The 16,416-nt window shown below is 38.9% G+C and overlaps 2 protein-coding genes and 1 long non-coding RNA gene across 13 annotated transcripts in view; 1 reads left to right on the top strand and 2 right to left on the bottom strand.

The window, feature by feature from the left end:
• LOC138127003 (uncharacterized) overlaps positions 1-16,416 on the top strand; it is a 171,925-nt gene that overhangs the window by 148,295 nt on the left and 7,214 nt on the right. The gene's annotated exons all lie outside the window — the stretch shown is intronic.
• LOC138126982 (mucin-2-like) lies at positions 290-7,838 on the bottom strand. 6 transcript variants are annotated; one of them, XM_069042837.1, is made up of 10 exons: positions 7,693-7,837; positions 6,021-7,633; positions 5,905-5,967; positions 4,858-4,947; positions 4,733-4,792; positions 2,554-2,610; positions 818-879; positions 664-771; positions 572-610; positions 290-516 (listed from the first exon to the last, which is right to left on the bottom strand). In XM_069042837.1, the coding sequence occupies exons 2-9, from the start codon at positions 6,237-6,239 to the stop codon at positions 583-585; spliced, it is 687 nt and encodes a 228-aa protein (XP_068898938.1). In that variant the 5' UTR covers positions 6,240-7,633; positions 7,693-7,837; the 3' UTR covers positions 290-516; positions 572-582. The 6 variants fall into 6 exon arrangements, with proteins under 6 accessions (XP_068898938.1, XP_068898933.1, XP_068898934.1 ...); XM_069042832.1 differs by lacking the exon at positions 818-879; XM_069042833.1 differs by lacking the exon at positions 818-879 and having other exon boundaries at positions 664-747.
• On the bottom strand, positions 12,220-15,847 carry LOC138126983 (ice nucleation protein-like). Of its 6 annotated transcripts, none has more exons than XM_069042839.1 (6): positions 15,700-15,847; positions 14,132-15,638; positions 14,016-14,078; positions 12,921-13,013; positions 12,794-12,869; positions 12,220-12,743 (listed from the first exon to the last, which is right to left on the bottom strand). In XM_069042839.1, the coding sequence occupies exons 2-5, from the start codon at positions 14,348-14,350 to the stop codon at positions 12,837-12,839; spliced, it is 408 nt and encodes a 135-aa protein (XP_068898940.1). In that variant the 5' UTR covers positions 14,351-15,638; positions 15,700-15,847; the 3' UTR covers positions 12,220-12,743; positions 12,794-12,836. The 6 variants fall into 6 exon arrangements, with proteins under 6 accessions (XP_068898940.1, XP_068898941.1, XP_068898942.1 ...); XM_069042840.1 differs by having other exon boundaries at positions 12,220-12,587; XM_069042841.1 differs by having other exon boundaries at positions 12,794-12,866.

The following is a 16,416-nucleotide window of genomic DNA, read 5'->3' as shown; positions in this document are numbered from 1 at the left end:
GGTAAAACCGCACTTAAGACTTACGACTTCAAACCAGAATGTCTCAAAGACAGTTCTGAGCCACCCCCTAGAAGGGCCACATCAGGACCTCCTTCAGTGAGAAAACGGAAATCTTCAGTCAGATTTCTTAATAAATCCATTTATGACTGAACATGTTGCTGCAGAACTTAGCGTCAGAGTTCCACTTGGGTACATTTTAAAAATCATTTGTATTCCCATTCCCAACCACTTAACAATTCTTTAATGATCCTTGTACGGACTTTTACTTAAGACCACTCATAAACCAATACCATTTTTAACTTTTTTTATTTGTACAAAATTACAACTTTTAATAAACACGAAAAAAATAATCCTTCAGCTGTCGTTACTGTCGATGGACATCTTGGATATCTTTGCCGTTAAGACTTTGGCTTTACCAAGAAATTTTCGACGCGCCATTTGGAACTCATCCAAACTTCTGGTCAGCATTTCTTTTTCAGCTTTTTCTTTTTGTACGAGGTCAACTTGTCCCGGACACTTTTTAACCGGTAATCGTTAACTACCTAATTACCAGCCAATTGTTCATACTTACTTCTGAACCGCTTAAACCTCCGCCACAACCCGATTTAGACTGAAAGTTAAAAACGTTCGTTACATCTGCATTAGAGATAAGAGTCTGCTTACCGACATACAAGAGGCTCCAGAAATACTATAATCAGGCCCCGAACTGTAGTTGAAAGATCTTTGCGGAGACATCTGCGGAGACATCTGCGGAGACATCTGCGGAGACATCTGCAATGATTAGTAAAATTTCATAAAGTACCTACCTAGCTTTTACCTTGAGGCGAATTCAAGAAACCTACAAACGATCCTTAAGAAAGACAACCAGATCTCGGTGGTCTAGGTCAAGTTGAAGATGAATAATTAAGAAATTTGTGAACTTCATACAGCAAATAGAGCAAAAATTCTATTTAATAGTAGTTTTTATTATACCTGAATCATAATCCCTGTTTTTGACACTAAAATGCGTGCGAAAAAGGGCCTTTAAAACACTAAAGCTTTAAGGGTTGCTTAGGTAACAACAAATTCACCTACATTTTGAACAATGATAAATAGACATTGATACACGATTTATGATAGCAACGAAACAACAACAATTGACCATTTCTATATCAACGATTAATGACACAGATTACCTCGGAAAAGGTATTTCAAAATGCTTTTTTTTGTTATAATTTTCAGATTTTAGTGCAGGTATAATAAAAAATAGCGTATGATACACGTTTATAAGGGCCTTTAAAGCACTTGCGACGTTAAAAGCACTCCGCTACGCATTGTGCTGTTAAACTCGTCGCGCGTGCTTTAAAGGCTTCCTTATAAACTTGTATCATAATATACTATTATTTGACGAGTTTGTGTGTAAATTGGGCCTTTTTTGGCACGCGTGAGCCATTTTAAAACGCGAGTGAAACGAGCGTTTTAAAGGCCCACGAGTGCCAAAAAAGGTCCAATTTACACACGAACGAGTTGAATACAACGTTTTTTTGTTCGACGAGCCCCTTAAAGGCTCCAAATCGCTTAAAACCTTTAAAATTAGCTTGACGTTTCGTTTTGACAAGTTGTGACATTTATCAAAATCCGTTCACATAGGAGAAAATTCTCAAATTCTGACAGTGTCGAACAAAAAACACCGTTTACGTTGGTTTGGCATAATGGGAGGCCATGATTTATTTTTTAAATGTTGGAGACACTGTTTGATTTCCGTCAATAAAGTGCGACATGCAGACCTATCAAAATAAACATAACATGTTGCTAAATTTGTCTGAGTGTATTCTTCAATGCAAACTAGTAAAACTGACAACAATGCACTAGACATTGACGCTATTTATAACCTCAAACTTAGAACAATATAATCTAATTCAACAGACAGCTGTACTGCCAAATTAAATACTAAATTTCCAGGGCCTTCCATTATGCCAAAACAACGTGAATGCATTTTAGCAAAGACCGCCTTCATTTTAGGTATTGAAAAAGAGAATCATTTTTTTTATTAAACTAAGCAAAAATGAATAGGGAACTTTTCCATTTTTGAATTTTTTATATTTACAGTTTAAAATTTGTAATGAAATTTGTTAGAAATATACGTATATGCACATTAAATGTAACGTTTCAAGTACCTGTCACATTTCAAATTTATGTAGTGTTTAAGAATACGTGGGAGGATTGGGGCAATTATTTTGCTTTCCAAGAAAAATTGTGGAATTCCCTATTCATTTTTGCCTAGTTTATTTTTTCAACAATTATTCTTTTGTTATTGATTTTTGTTTACATTCAATAGAAAATACGATAATTATACCTAATTAAAAAGAAGTGTTTTCTTTTTTAAATAGGTATAAGGTACATATATCAATTCTGGTTGATATTTTTCCTTCATTAGGACACAACTTAAAGGTTCTCGTCTGTAAAATATTGAAAAATCATCGTTTATGCGATGTTTCCTTTTGTTTTGTAAATATTTTGAAGTAATAGTAACAGAACTAATGTGTGAATTCTAATACGTTGTTACTTATTTACCATTGGCTGAGGATAGACGACTTGAGGTTGGAATGTAGGTTGGACAACAGGAACTCCCTGGAACAATATTAAATAGTCATTTTTTGAAGAGTACCTATAGCTTTAATAAATAATAATTAATTAGGTCAATAAAAGTTGTTTACAATCCCCGTTGAGCAAAATTCAATCTAATTAACAACTAATTCAATTGCAGTTAATTTTGTCAATTGCAAACAATGATTAACAATTATAAAATTTAATAATGTCATTAAAGAACGAATGTGAAGCTTGAGTGGAACTTGGTTCGAATTTATCATTTTTTACAAATATGTCTAAATAAAACTATAAAAATTAAATTGAAACTTTCAAATTGATTTCCAGTTAAAAATTATGCAAACTATTTTCAAAAGATTGTTTTTATTATAAAAATGAAGATTAAAAACCTATGGTCCAAATACAGGGTTATTATAAATGATTGTAGTCGAAGCAGGCCATGCCCATATTATGAAATTTTTGCCGCTTTCATGTGAACTGTCAATTTTTGTCGCTGTTACTGCTGTCATTTTTTAGGTGAATAGTGCAGTGATGAGAATTTTATTTATTTATTTTAAATTAACGATTGAATCCAAAAATATTGAGTTGTTTTGCACCCAATTTAACTCCTGTGTGTGAACGGCGTGTTCACATCATTTTGATTATATGGAGCGGCAACCATATATTTTACGTTCAGTTTTTACGCCCACTTGGACTACAATCATTTGTAATAACCCTGTATAAAGACAAAGTTAAGTAAATGTAATTGGAATTACATTTAATTGAAATTGAATTTGACCAATTGATCAATCAGATTTGAAATTACTCATTGGCAAAACTATTCGCAATCTGATTTTGAAAGTTGTGTAGATAATTTAACCTAAGGTGGTATTATTCCGGACACGGAATCTTGGCCAACATTTTTTAGACATTTCTAAAAAAAATAAGTAAACCAATCATTATAGTGCCATAAATGAATGACAATTATTAAAAGTCACTTTGAAGTTTTTCTTGTGACATCAAAAAAGCAGGGAAATGGCATTATCGAGTCAAAAGTTGGGTTATATTCAATAAAGGCCAGTACCTACGTAGAATAGTACGTGTTAAAAAAAGGCAAAATAACCCAACTTGCCTTAAACAAATGTTAATGGTTTACAAGAGAATCAAAGGAATCACTTTGTCTAGGAGACGCTGAAAAAAATTTCAAATCAAAGAATAAAGACGCGTATTTATAGCGTTTGACCTGACCTAACTTGACCTGACCTGACCTATAACAGTATATTAATCTATGCGTATAGCGTATTTAGATCGTGGTTATGGCCAACCTAAAATGTCAAGTTTTTCTGTCATTTGAGGTTATGTCTGATTTTTATTGTTCAATTTTTTTGAGTTTCACCATGTACAAAGGTTTAAAGAACAAAGTCAAAAGACTGTAATTATTGTATTGTGAGTACGTAAAAGCATAAAATGAAACATCAAAAAAGTTGCTGAAAATGCTTGCCATCGTTTGCAATACAAACTTCAGCACCACGTGCCTACGAAAGCCGAACTCGATTTAGAATTAGTCTCTTTTGACCGAGTACCTACTTGTTCGTGTTTGGTTTTCAATTTCGTGAAGAATTTCTTCTTCTACAACTAAAATGCGATCTTCTTGTTGGCGGCCAAGATTGCGCTTATTTATTTCAAAAAGCCTAAAATCGCGAAGATGCTGCACAAAGTTTACAAAGGTTCGTGCATTAGGAACTTGGGAAGTATCCTTTAACGAAACCTTTCACCAGAGGTTTTAATATTGAAGTTCGCGTCAAAGTGACTTAATTTTGAATAAAATAACAATAGAAAATAAGTCTACTATGATTTTGTTCCACCCATTTTTTCATGAAATTCAGTGGCTCCCACCAAGGCGGTCTCTAGTTACAGGCCAGGATTTTTCAATAAATGTAGCACACTATCTCTGGTCAGTGTCAAGGCCTGTTAAATAAAGATTGCGTTTCTCCCACACATTTTTAGAAAAACTATTACTCCTTTTTCTCGAAAGATATCAACATTTGTATAAATCATTAGTTACTACCTTAATCGTTACCTATTGTGGAGTACTGCCACTGGTTAAAATATCTGCACAACTTTCAAAGTCAGTCTGTATTCAATAGAGAGAAAAAAATAAAATTACCATAAACTGTTGAGGTACTGCTGTCGATGCAGACGACACATTACTAAAACGAGAAGGCTCCTGAAATTTGTCTCCTTGGATATAAGAATCTCTTAAAATTTATATTGATCGTTAGTTTTAGTTACCTGAACAAAATCAGGTGGAAGTGCCATGGTTACATTCTTGTGTGCCACTCGGTGCGAACCAGACGACATATTACTAAAACTAGAAGGATTCTGAAACAATGATCATTTCAGGAATGAATGTCTTAACTAAGTATCTTAAATAACAGTAAAAATATGTTCACTGTTGAGGTGACACTTTGTGTCATAAAAATTGACATCCAATGGCAACTTCGAGTTGAGTTCTAATTTGAAAAGGATAATGCAGTTACAAAAGAGCTATGTCTCTATCAGAGCTTCCACCATCAACGAACGAGACCGTTATCTGATGTGTTTGTGTTTCATCTAACGGAAACGGAAGCTCAAGGCTACAGCTGAAGCATCTTTCAGAAGGTCAACTTGGGTTGCAATATCACTTGCAAACAACTTGCTTTCAATCCTCTCCCAAGTCGGTAGCTGTGGTCCTGTGACCAGTAGTTATTCGTCGTCAGAATGTTCAACGGAGTAAATTTAGGCTGTGATTTTGTTATTAAAAAAACTAGAGAAAAGACAAAATAGAAAAAAAGACAATTTAGGATTCATTCCTTGACCTCAGCAACGCTTGAGCGAGGCACCTATTAGTTATTAGGTACTTTTTATTTGATGAGATAATTGAAGATCCAACAAAATTCACACCAAAACGTCTATCTTTTCTCCAAAGAAAATGAAAAAGGATTATCTTTTAACTAGCTCTAAGGCCCACGGTTTCTTGTAAAGAAGCGGTCCGTGCGAAAGAAGATACTTCATTCTACAAACCTACTATTCACAGTCGTTGTTCAAAATTAATATGAACTTGGTATTGACGACGGTGCGGTCGAGTTGTCAAAACATAACCTTCTGAAATGAGTCTAACAACTAGAACACAACAAACAAGGGATTTAAACTTTCCACCCACGCAGTACAAGTTCATAGTGAAATGTTGTACCAACTCTTTACTAGCAACATCACCAAGAGTTGCTCTTTCTTTCTTTAGTGGACACGTTTTTTCCAAATTGGTAAAGCCGTTGAATAGATTTGAACATTTTTAGTTACCTGGGCAAAAGTCTGCGGATGCATGGTCATATTCTGTCCCGTTTGACCACTGACATCTGGATTCTGAAAATACCCACGATTAGTAGCTGTTGATGGTGGATAAACTTATGAATCACCATAAACCGAGTGTTCTTCATTGCGGGGTCCAAGTCGTAGGGTGCTTCTACGAAGTAATGGCTGGCACGAATACGGGCTAGTTCTCCTGGTCGTCTTTTTAGCACCACGACGGGAGTCTTATGGAACCTCTTCGGTATTTCAATAACTGCTACCTCCTCCGGTCCCAGCATTCCTCTCGGTATAACAAGCTGCTGCGTGTCAGTTCTTCTCCTTCTCATTACTGATAATTTTCACCTAGATGACATTTTGACAGTGACAAAAAAGCAATCTAGATTTCTTCGACTTGTGTTCTTTTATTGTCGACTTCAGACGGTGATCAACAAAGTTCCTTGCTACATTGTGGCGTTGAGATCTTGTCTTCTCTGCTTTTGAAACATTCGCACTCCCTCCTCGATGCTCAGACTTTCCCGAGTTGAAAGGTAATCCGTGAGCTCCATCACCTGGGAGGAAAGCTCATCTTTACCTCTCGACGACGAGTTTTGTCCCGGAGACACCGTCAGCATACTACCGCTAAAATTCTGCCCAGCTGAAGCGGGACTCGCCGTTAACGTTGATTGGTGCATTGAGGGTATATTAAAGCTAGCTTGAGTTGGATTGGCCGAACTGAGACTGGCAGCTTTGGCAGGACAAGGAGAAGCAGGAGACTGAGTGACCGTTGTTCGGTCAACGCGTGACACGTGTACGGGGGTGGACTGTCCCAAAGGTGGGCCAATCGTGGAGTCAAACTGCGGCGGGTTCGAAAGGCGGCTTGACATGAGATTGTCCGCCAGGTTGAAACTGGGTTGGGTAAAGTCGGAACAGTTCCCGCCACACCCACCAGCAAATGTGGCACCCCCATCAGCAACTACGGTACCCCCACGGACAAGTGTGGCACCCCCACCAGGAACTGCGGCACCCCCACGGACAAATGTGCCGCCACCAACAGCAGGTGAGGCATTTTTGGCAGCGATGCCGCAAGGTGAACATGGCCCGCATCCTTTATACGTGGCAACGAAGTTGGCGGCAGCTGGACACTGGTTCATGGTGTTTGCTGCACCGGCACCCAAACCAAAAGTTGCAGGACACTCGGAGGAAGGGCCGGTGGGAACGCCGCCGGCGGGAAGAGGGGAGGGAAGGCCTCGATACGCAATTCCGGTAGCTCCAGGATCAATTCCACTACGAGTAGTAGTTGGCCAGTAGATGTCGTTTTCGTCGTATATTGTGCTTGTCGGAGCTGTGAACATGTCTGTATAGGGTGTGCTGTTTCCTGGAGATGCCGTACGGCGTGTACGGTCCCAAGATGGAGGAGTATCGGGTGTAATGTCCCAAGATGCAGTACGGGGTGAAGTGTTTCCCGAAGATTGAGCCGGTGCATAACCTGAATACAGCTCGGGCTTGAAACTGTCACCGAATTGATTGCAATATTTTTGTTCTTTGGCATTAAGCGGTATTGTCCTCTGACGCGGGCTTCTCATGCTGAAACTTTGGTTCTTAGGGTTCGGCATCGACGCCCCTCTGATCGACGAACATTCACTGCTCCCACAAGCAGAACTCCCGAAACCGCCCGTTTCGTCTCCACCTTCATCCGCCATTCGGAGAATTGCTAGACCTGCTCGGTTGAGGGTTATATTTGCTGAAATCGGGGTTGATGATTTAAAAGATATTATTATCTGAGAGAGGTGCGTTGCTTACCCATTTTGAACATGCGCAATAATTTTCTCTAAAAATCGTTTGTGTAAACTGTGTAAGAATTATTTACTGAAATTTTGATGAGAAATGTTAAATATGTTGACAAAAACTTTCACAAATGACACTGCAGCCTACTAAACACGTAATTTTTTCCATTACTTCTTGATTTTTTGCATATTTTCCTTTGACTCTTGTCCAAAAAGCAAAGACTGTAGTGACCCAGTTTAAAATTTTAATTTTAATTCCCGGTTGCGCCACGAGAGCGCGCCAAATGTGAAGGTACTAGCGGCTAGACTAGGAACTAAGGAATGGGGTTGGTCATCCTGGGGGGTTGGCAACTCTGCGAGCGGAAATATAGCGGGGGTGAAGCGGGCTCTCGCGCGGGTGGTTGAAGGGGGTAGGTCACTTTTTGTTTGGTTTTTCGAAACGAACACACCGTGCGAAGAGTGATCCAATTTCTAAAATTAGTAAGTTAAATCTGAACCAATTACACTACCGTCCCGAGTAGATATCTTGTATCTCCGTGAAGAATCCGGCGTTTTTTTAATCCACACGGGTAATTTATCCCACGTTTGTTGTCTTTTTTTTTTTTTGGACCAGGACCACGTGGCAAGGGTATGTTGTAAATATTATTTTGTTGCATGCTGTTTCTTTCGAGAAGCGCCCATTTGTTAATTTTAAGCGTTATCCCTAAGTTTTCCCCGGGAGGTTCATTTTTTTTGGCAATCTGGTAATTTCGAAAATTAGTAGCCGCGCGCGTCCATTTTGTTTTGCTTTCACTAACATTTTCTAACGGCACTCGACCAGCCAGCGATTATTGTATTCGTTATTTATGTTGCTTACCGGTATGTGTGCCATTTAAAGCGTTTTTATTTTATCGTTATTTAACTTTGCGCTTTGTTCTCTTTTATTTGCTCATTGTTTAATGTTGCGTTTTTGTTTTGCTTATTTTAACATTGTTTAATGTTGCGCTTTGTTTTGCTGAATTTTCTCATCGTTTAATGTTACGCTTTGTTCGATTGAATTAAACTCGGGTTTTTCTTTGTGTTGTTGCTAAGCGCCGCTAGATTTCGGAAGAGTTAAAGTAAAATGTTGTAAGTGCGCCCCAATGGGAGCTAGGGGACAATCAGGAAGTCGTGGGGTTGTTTAGTAAATTTCTGTGGAAGCTACGGTTATTTAGAGCCGTTAGCGGGGGCGGACCTAAGTCTTTGCGGAAGCGGCTTCGGGATGTTTTCGTGAAGCTTCCGTCGAGGTTATAGAGATTTCGGGGGTTTCTCGGAAAACGGTTGGTGGGGGACGGCGGACCTAGGTCTTTGCGGTTGCGGTCTAGGAATGCTAATCGTACGACCCCGAATATCTATAAACGTCGCTTGATCTCAAGATGATTCAGATTATTCTTCTGAGTCCCCTCGCGGCCGAGAGTTTGTTACCTTCAGCTCTAAGCTCCCGTTGGCGTACCTTGACGGCGTAGTTATTAATTAAACTTGAAATTGTCATAACTTGAATTGTAAAATATGAGTAATACCTGGGATACGGTTTTGGAGAGGGTTTTTATCCGTCCCTGTCTGTGATAACTGCCTTATAATTTGTTTACTTGTTTTGCAACCTTTAACTTGTCATTTTTGTTGTCATTTTCCCGTGTGTTTGTTTGCTGTATTAATATTGTTGTTTGTTTTTGCGATGGCCTCAGCTAGTTAATTTTCTTTACTTTGTTATACTTGGCCCCCGTTAATTTTGGATTCATTTCATTTGTTCGCGGAAAATCAACGTTATCACAGGCATTTTTCAATAAAAGGTATTTTGCGTCCCTCATATGTGTTTTATTTTGCGGCACTCTTCCAACTGGAACCCTCATCGTTTGCATTCCGAACCTTTTCCGCCAAAAAAAAACAAAAATCACAACGTAGGGCTCCTCCGCTTCAATAACAATCACGATCACATTCGTTACCGTTTTGCGCAGGTTCGAATATTTGGCGGAAAGGTAATGTATTCAGATCATTACAAGACGATGACAAAAATCAGAAGAAATTAATCAAGTTAAGTTTAAACAAAGAGAGAGAAGAATAAATAAATATCGATAAAGTGAAATTGTTAATTTAACTTAAATGTCCAACGAAATACTTATTTCCCTCCACCACCCGGCGACACGGCAGTTTTGCCGGAGTACATGCACTATTACGGATATTACTTACTATCAAGTAATAGTGCAGTGCTAATTAACGTAATTACCGGCGTCTCGCTTCCACATTTTGACTTTATCACTGTCAAAGTAGGCAGGTCAAAAGTGATGGTATTTAGAAGTTTTATAAAAAAAACTACTGCACCTTGGCAACAAAAGTGGCAATAAAACAAAATTTTAGACTACACAGCAAAGAAAAAAGCTATTTGAATGTAATCTTCTAATCAGATTTTATATTTCTCCTTTGATGTTTTACTTTGGTGACCTGTGAAGATCTTGAGTTCTTAAAAAGCTGGACCAAGCTGTCCGTTGACATTCTTTTTCAGTAGCGTTCCCTTTTTTCCTCTTTGTAGTTTCCTCTTTTTCTAGTGGAAGAAAATTTTCCCAAAGCAGTGTTTAGTTTTAATACAAAAGTGAATCAGAAACTATTTGATTAGCTTTTTGAAAAATTACTTTGGAGTTTTATTTTTGAACCTTATGATGGGTAAATAGTTGAGGAGCATAATTATGAAAAAAATAAAGAACATGAGAAATGGTTCTAACAAGAACAAAAATTCTGGGTCATTAGAAGGATCTAACAAGTCCGAAAAACCCCTTTTCATTAGGTCCAAAATAATGGGGATAAATTAACCCCTATCCACATCCATTCCACGCTGCTGACCACAAAAATACGTAGGTACCTACTCAAGAATTAATTGTTCTTGTTTGTAAGGATGACAGTATCTAAGCAACACAGGTACCTGAATCGTTTATGACAAATCTCAAATCTGACAAACTAAATCAAATTATTTATTGAAAACGCTGTACACTGTGTGCGTTAATTCACCAGTTGATTTAGGTATTATACAAAAGCTGATTTTGTAGCCTGAGATAAATAAAGTGGTGTTCCTCAATGTGTAAATAAATGTAAAGGTAGTGTGTGCAAAATTGTGGAAGAACTGTGTAATAAGAGTATCGTCTTAATTGTGGTTAAACAGCCAAAATAATGTATTGAATCAATTTATTTACATTTTACATATTCGTACTTTCAACTCTAACTGAGAATATCTACTAACTGGTGACAGGTAACTGTAGACTAGACTAGAAAAATTATTTTTTCTTCAAACGTCCGTAAATTATGACATTGTCCTGCTGCATTGATAATGCTAAAGTGTCACTTCATTGTCATGGCATCTAACGAGCTGACGAGCGGCAGATAAAGTTATTATCTCTGCTGAGAGCGGCAGATAAAGTTATTATGTATCTCCGCTGAGGGCGTCCGTGAAGTTATTATTTCCGCTGATGAGCGGCAGTAAAGTAAACTAGCTAACGGCCGTATTCACCAACGCCAGTTAACGTTAACTGTAGGTTAAAATACTTCGTTACTTTAGTTACCTATTGTTATAACAATGTTTTCGTATATTTTAACCTTCAGTTAACTTTAACTGGCGTTGGTGAATACGGGCCTAAATCATTTAAAATTCCTACCTGGTTTCTTAACATGTCTTAAATAATTTGTTATGTTATGGTTTGAAGAAAAAATAGTATATGTTATGAGGAGCAAAAATGGTTTTATGTGCTTTGGCTGGTTTGTCTGCCTCACTGCGTTCGGCAGCCAATCTACCAGCCGCAGCACATAAAACTTCATTTTTGCTTATCATAACATAATATACTATTATAAACAAATGTTCTGTGTGCTTTCCGTTGGCATTTATGCACATTTGAGTACGCCGCGCCCGCCGGTACCAATTTTCATAAACAGAATTCAGCATTTCTGGGTTTTTACGAATCTGGTTCGCGGCGTCTGTTACGCGTTTCTGGAGTTGGCCTTTTGTATTTATTTCAACTACGTATACCAAATCGTTTGTGTGGCCCCAAAAATTAAAATCCAGAGGGGTTAAATAGAGGATCGGGGACGCCATCGTATTGGAATCAGCACCAGCCTCGCATAAATACAGATGTAGCTCCACAAAAGTGACGCTGTTTTGCAAAACGCCTAGGTTTTTTGCAAAAAGCCTAATTCTGCTATAAGCCTGCGACAGATGCATGAAAACTTGATGTTTTGCAGACTTTTCTCCCACTTAACACGATGAGAGAGACCTTGACCAGAAAACAATTGTGAAGTGGTTTTCTCTCACAGCAAAGTTTGAATAAGAATTATAAACCTAAAAGTTAAAGGATTAGGATTATTTTTCTGAGCAGAACTTAATGTTCCCGCCGAGAAGGATTTTTGTTTGATTTCTCCAAAAAGATCTATGAAATGCATATTTGAAAGCAACAGGCACTAGAATCTTAACGCTTAAACATCAAACTCCAAAGTTTACAAGAAAATGTTTCCGTTTTGTTCAAAGCTTTTAGAGAAATATGTTCACCTCCCTTCAGAAATTTATTAAAGAAAATAATGTCTTTATTTTTTAAAATCATTTTCCAAATTTGTTCCTACTTTACAATTGGTACACATTTAATTATAGCTCAAGAGGAATTGGTTGAGCTAAGAACAGACTCATCTCTAGAGATCGAATTCACACCAAGTGAAAGAAACGAAACATGTTCTGAATGTCTTCATCTCGTTTGCGTCCACTTTTTCTGTGACGTTGCATTTTCAACACTGCTTTTATACAAAGCAAACGCAGGAAATGTTTATGAACCGCATCTTTAGAAAAGGATTTGAAATCTGCACTTTCAAATATTTCAAGGGACGTTGATCTTCTGCGGATCCAGACTCGTGCTAGGAGTTGCTCTATAATCAAAGCAGTAAAGTACGTTTTGAAGACGTTGTAACGTAATCAGATTCTCAATAAATTCCATGGTTCGACCCATTTTTTCACGAAATTCAGTGGCTCCCACCAAGGCTTAATCGTTACCTATTGTGGAGTTCTGCCACTGGTTAAAATATCTGCACAACTTTCAAAGTCACCCTGTATTCAATAGAGAAAAAAAAATTACCATAAACTGTTGAGGTACTGCTGTCGATGCAGACGACACATTACTAAAACGAGAAGGCTCCTGAAATTTGAATCTCCTTGGATATAAGAATCTTTTAAAATTTATATTGATCGTTAGTTTTAGTTACCTGAAGAAAATCAGGTGGAGGTGCCATGGTTACATTCTTGTGTGCCACTCGGTGCGAACCAGACGACATGTTATTACTAAAACTAGAAGGATTCTGAAACAATGATCATTTCAGGAATGAACTAAGTATCTTAATTAACACTAAAAAGATGTTCACTGTTGAGGCGACACTCTGTGTCATAAAAATTGACATCCAATGGCAACTTCTTCCAGTTGAGTTCTAATTTGAAAAGGATAATGCAGTTACAAGAGAGCTATGTCTCTATCAGAGCTTCCAACTCAACGGTCGAAGGCATCAGTAAGAATCTTTCGAGCATGATCCGGCCACGAGATCAGAGGAGCGAGACCATTATCTGATGTGTTTGTGTTTTATCTAACGGAAACGTTAGCTCAAGGCTACAGTTGAAACATCTTTCAGAAGGTCAACTTGGGTGCAACATCACTTGCAAACAACTTGCTTTCAACACTCTCTCCAGTCGGTAGCTGTGGTCCTGACCAGTAGTTATTCGGCGTTAGAATGTTTAACGGAGTAAATTTAGGCTGTGATTTTGTTATTAAAAAAACTAGAGAAAAGACATAATAGAAAAAAAGACAATTTAGGATTCATTCCTTGACCACAGCAACGCTTGAGCGAGGTACCTATCAGTTATTAGGTACTTTCTATTTGATGAGATAATTGAAGATCCAACAAAATTCACACCAAAACGTCTATCTTTTCTCCAAAGAAAATGAAAAAGGACTATCTTTTAACTAGCTCTAAGGCCCACGGTTGCTTGTAAAGAAGCGGTCCGTGCAAAAGAAGATACTTCATTCTACAGATCTACTATTCACAGTCGTTGTTCAAAATTAATATGAACTTGGTATTGACGACGGTGCGGTCAAGTTGTCAAAACTTAACCTTCTGAAATGGGTCTAACAACTAGAACACAACACACAAGGGATTCAAACTTTCCACCCACGCAGTAGAAGTTCATAGTGAAATGTTGTACCAACACTTTACTAGCAACATCACCAAGAGTTGCTCTTTGCTTCTTTAGTGGACACGTTTTTTCCAAATTGGTAAAGACGTTGAATAGATTTGAACATTTTTAGTTACCTGAGCAAAAGTCTGCGGATGCACGGTCATATTCTGTCCCGTTTGACCACTGACATCTGGATTCTGAAAATACCCTCGATTAGTACCTGTTGATGGTGGATAAAATGATGAATCACCATAAACCGAGTGTTCTTTATTGGGGGGTCCAAGTCGTAGAGTGCTTCTACGAAGTAATGGCTGGCACGAATACGGGCTAGTTCTCCTGGTCGTCTTTTTAGCACCACGACGGGAGTCTTATGGAACCTCTTCGGTATTTCAATAATTGCTACCTCCTCCGGTCCCAGCATTCCCCTCGGTATAACAAGCTGCTGCGTGTCAGTTCTTCTCCTTCTCATTACTGATAATTTTCACCTAGATGACATTTTGACAGTGACAAAAAGCAATCTAGATTTCTTCGACTTGTGTTCTTTTATTGTCGACTTCAGACGGTGATCAACAAAGTTCCTTGCTATATTGTGGCGTTGAGATCTTCTCTTCTCTGCTTTTGAAACATTCGCATTCCCTCCTCGACGCTCATACTTTCCCGAGTCGAATAGTAATCCGTGAGCTCCATCAGCTGGGAGCAAAGCTCATCTTTACCTCTCGACGACGAGTTTTGTCCCGGAGACCCCGTCAGCATACTACCGCAAAAATTCTGCCCAGGAGACTGAGTGACCGTTGTTCGCTCAACGCGTGACACGTGTACGGGGGTGGACTGTCCCATAGGTGGGCCAATCGTGGAGTCAAACTGCTGCGGGTTCGAAAGCCGGCTTGACATGAGATTGTCCGCGAGGTTGAAACTGGGTTGGGTAAAGTCGGAACAGTTCCCGCCACACCCACCAGCAAATGTGGCACCCCCATCAGCAACTACGGTACCCCCACGGACAAGTGTGGCACCCCCACCAGGAACTGCGGCACTCCCACGGACAAATGTGCCACCACCAACAGCAGGTGCGGCATTTTTGGCAGCGATGCCGCAAGGTGAACATGGCCCGCATCCTTTATACGTGGCAACGAAGTTGGCGGCAGCTGGACACTGGTTCATGGTGTTTGCAGCACCGGCACCCAAACCAAAAGTTGCAGGACACTCGGAGGAAGGGCCGGCGGGAACGCCGCCGGCAAGAGCGGAGGGAATAAGGCCTGCACCTCCTCCATACGCAACCCCGGAAACTCCAAGATCAATTCCACTACGAGTAGTAGTAGGCCAGTAGATGTCGTTTTCGTCGTATATTGTGCTTGTCGGAGCTGTGAACATGTCGGTATAGGGTGTACTGTTTCCTGGAGATGCAGTACGGCGTGTACGGTCCCAAGATGGAGGACTATCGGGTGTAATGTCCCAAGATGCAGTACGGGGTGAAGTGTTTCCCGAAGATTGAGCCGGTGCATAACCTGAATACAGCTCGGGCTTGAAACTGTCACCGAATTGATTGAAATATTTTTGTTCTTTGGCATTAAGCGGTATTGTTCTCTGACGCGGGCTTCTCATGGTGAAACTTTGGTTCTTAGGGTTCGGCATCGAAGCCCCTCTGATCGACGAACATTCACTGCTCCCACAAGCAGAACTCCCGAAACCGCCCGTTTCGTCTCCACCTTCATCCGCCATTCGGAGAATTGCTAGACCTGCTCGGTTGGGTGCTACATTTCCTGAAATCGGGGTTGATAATTTCAAAGATTTGATTATCTCAGAGAGAGGTGCGTCGCTTACCCATTTTGAACTTGCGCAATAATTTTCTGTAAAAATCGTGTGTATAAACTGTGTAAGACTTATTCACTGAAATTTTGATGAGAAATGTTAAATGTGTTGACAAAAACTTTCACTAATGACACTGCAGCCTACTAAACAAGTAATTTTTTCCATTGCTTCTTGATTTTTTGCATATTTCCCGTTGACTCTTGGCCAAAAAGTAAAAAGACAATGGGGCGTATTCTGTAACTGCTCTCTTAAATTTTAAAGGCAGTTAAATTAAGTTGTCATATCAATGACCAATCAGGGATTGAAATTAAATTTGAAAGGGGCGTATTCTGTAATCTTTAAAGGGGCGTTAAAATTTTAGCGTAGTTCAAAATTTAAAATTTCAAGCCCTGATTGGTCATTGCTATGACAACTTAATTTAACGCCCTTTAAAATTTAGCGGAGCAGTCCCAGAACACGCCCCAAAAGACGATAAAGGCGGTAACCCTTAAAAAATTACAGAATACGCCTCAATGACAAAATTCAGAAGAAATGAATCAAGTTAAGTATAAACAAAGAGATAGAAGAATGAATAAATATCGATAAAGTGAAATTGTTAATTTAACTTAAATGTCCAACGAAACATTAATGTTTTATAGTACTTAGTTTATTTGATGAGTTCTTGTGTAAATTGGGGTTTTTTGGCCCGCGAGTGCCAATCAGTACTATTCAGCAACAAATATTGAAAAT

Source organism: Tenebrio molitor, chromosome 3 (genome assembly GCF_963966145.1).
Source record: "Tenebrio molitor chromosome 3, icTenMoli1.1, whole genome shotgun sequence".
NCBI classification, from domain to species: Eukaryota; Metazoa; Arthropoda; class Insecta; order Coleoptera; family Tenebrionidae; genus Tenebrio; species Tenebrio molitor.
This window is presented reverse-complemented; position numbering and strand designations above follow the sequence as displayed.